Below are 550 nucleotides of genomic sequence, written 5' to 3' on the forward strand. Positions count from 1 at the left end.
TTTTTTTTTTTTTTTTGCACTTATATAAACAACATTATTGACTTTTTGGCGTAGATATGTTACAACAAAAAGCCGAAGTCATCATCAACGAAGGAACCGAAACCGCCTCGTTGAAATTCCCGTACGAACTCAATGTAAGTAACATATTTTCCCACTTCACTGTGCAGTCCATTTGGTCATATATACGTTAGCGTGCTGTCTATCTTCACCTTCAGATTTAATGAGCTTTCTGCAATCAGGGAAGGCACGATCTTTTTCCTGATTTCGTTTTCTTTTCTTGTTCCATATCTTGCACCAACCGTCTTCACATTTTTTTTTTCCACGTGTTTACTTATTTTCTTATATTTTCTTATATTTTCTAAGGATCTAATGATAGTTATATATGTGTTTTTTCGTGTTTTGTTCGAATGGTGACCACTCCTGAAGAAGTGCCAAATGTCTAAATCCAATGGACCAGTCACTGGATAAGTTTGGCACAGAAATGTTAACATAGAGTGGTGAATAAATCGATATATCGAATTTGAAGTCTCTGTCTCTTTTGAATATGAAA

At 34.7% G+C, this 550-nt stretch overlaps 1 protein-coding gene across 1 annotated transcript in view; it reads left to right on the forward strand.

The window, feature by feature from the left end:
- Positions 1 to 550, forward strand: part of LOC106877238 (puromycin-sensitive aminopeptidase) — a 28,437-nt gene that overhangs the window by 3,202 nt on the left and 24,685 nt on the right. Inside the window, exon 3 of the mRNA XM_014926101.2 lies at positions 55 to 134. Coding sequence (XP_014781587.1) covers positions 55 to 134 — 80 coding nt within the window. The remainder of the gene's footprint in view (positions 1 to 54; positions 135 to 550) is intronic.

Source organism: Octopus bimaculoides, chromosome 23, assembly GCF_001194135.2.
Source record: "Octopus bimaculoides isolate UCB-OBI-ISO-001 chromosome 23, ASM119413v2, whole genome shotgun sequence".
NCBI classification, from domain to species: Eukaryota; Metazoa; Mollusca; class Cephalopoda; order Octopoda; family Octopodidae; genus Octopus; species Octopus bimaculoides.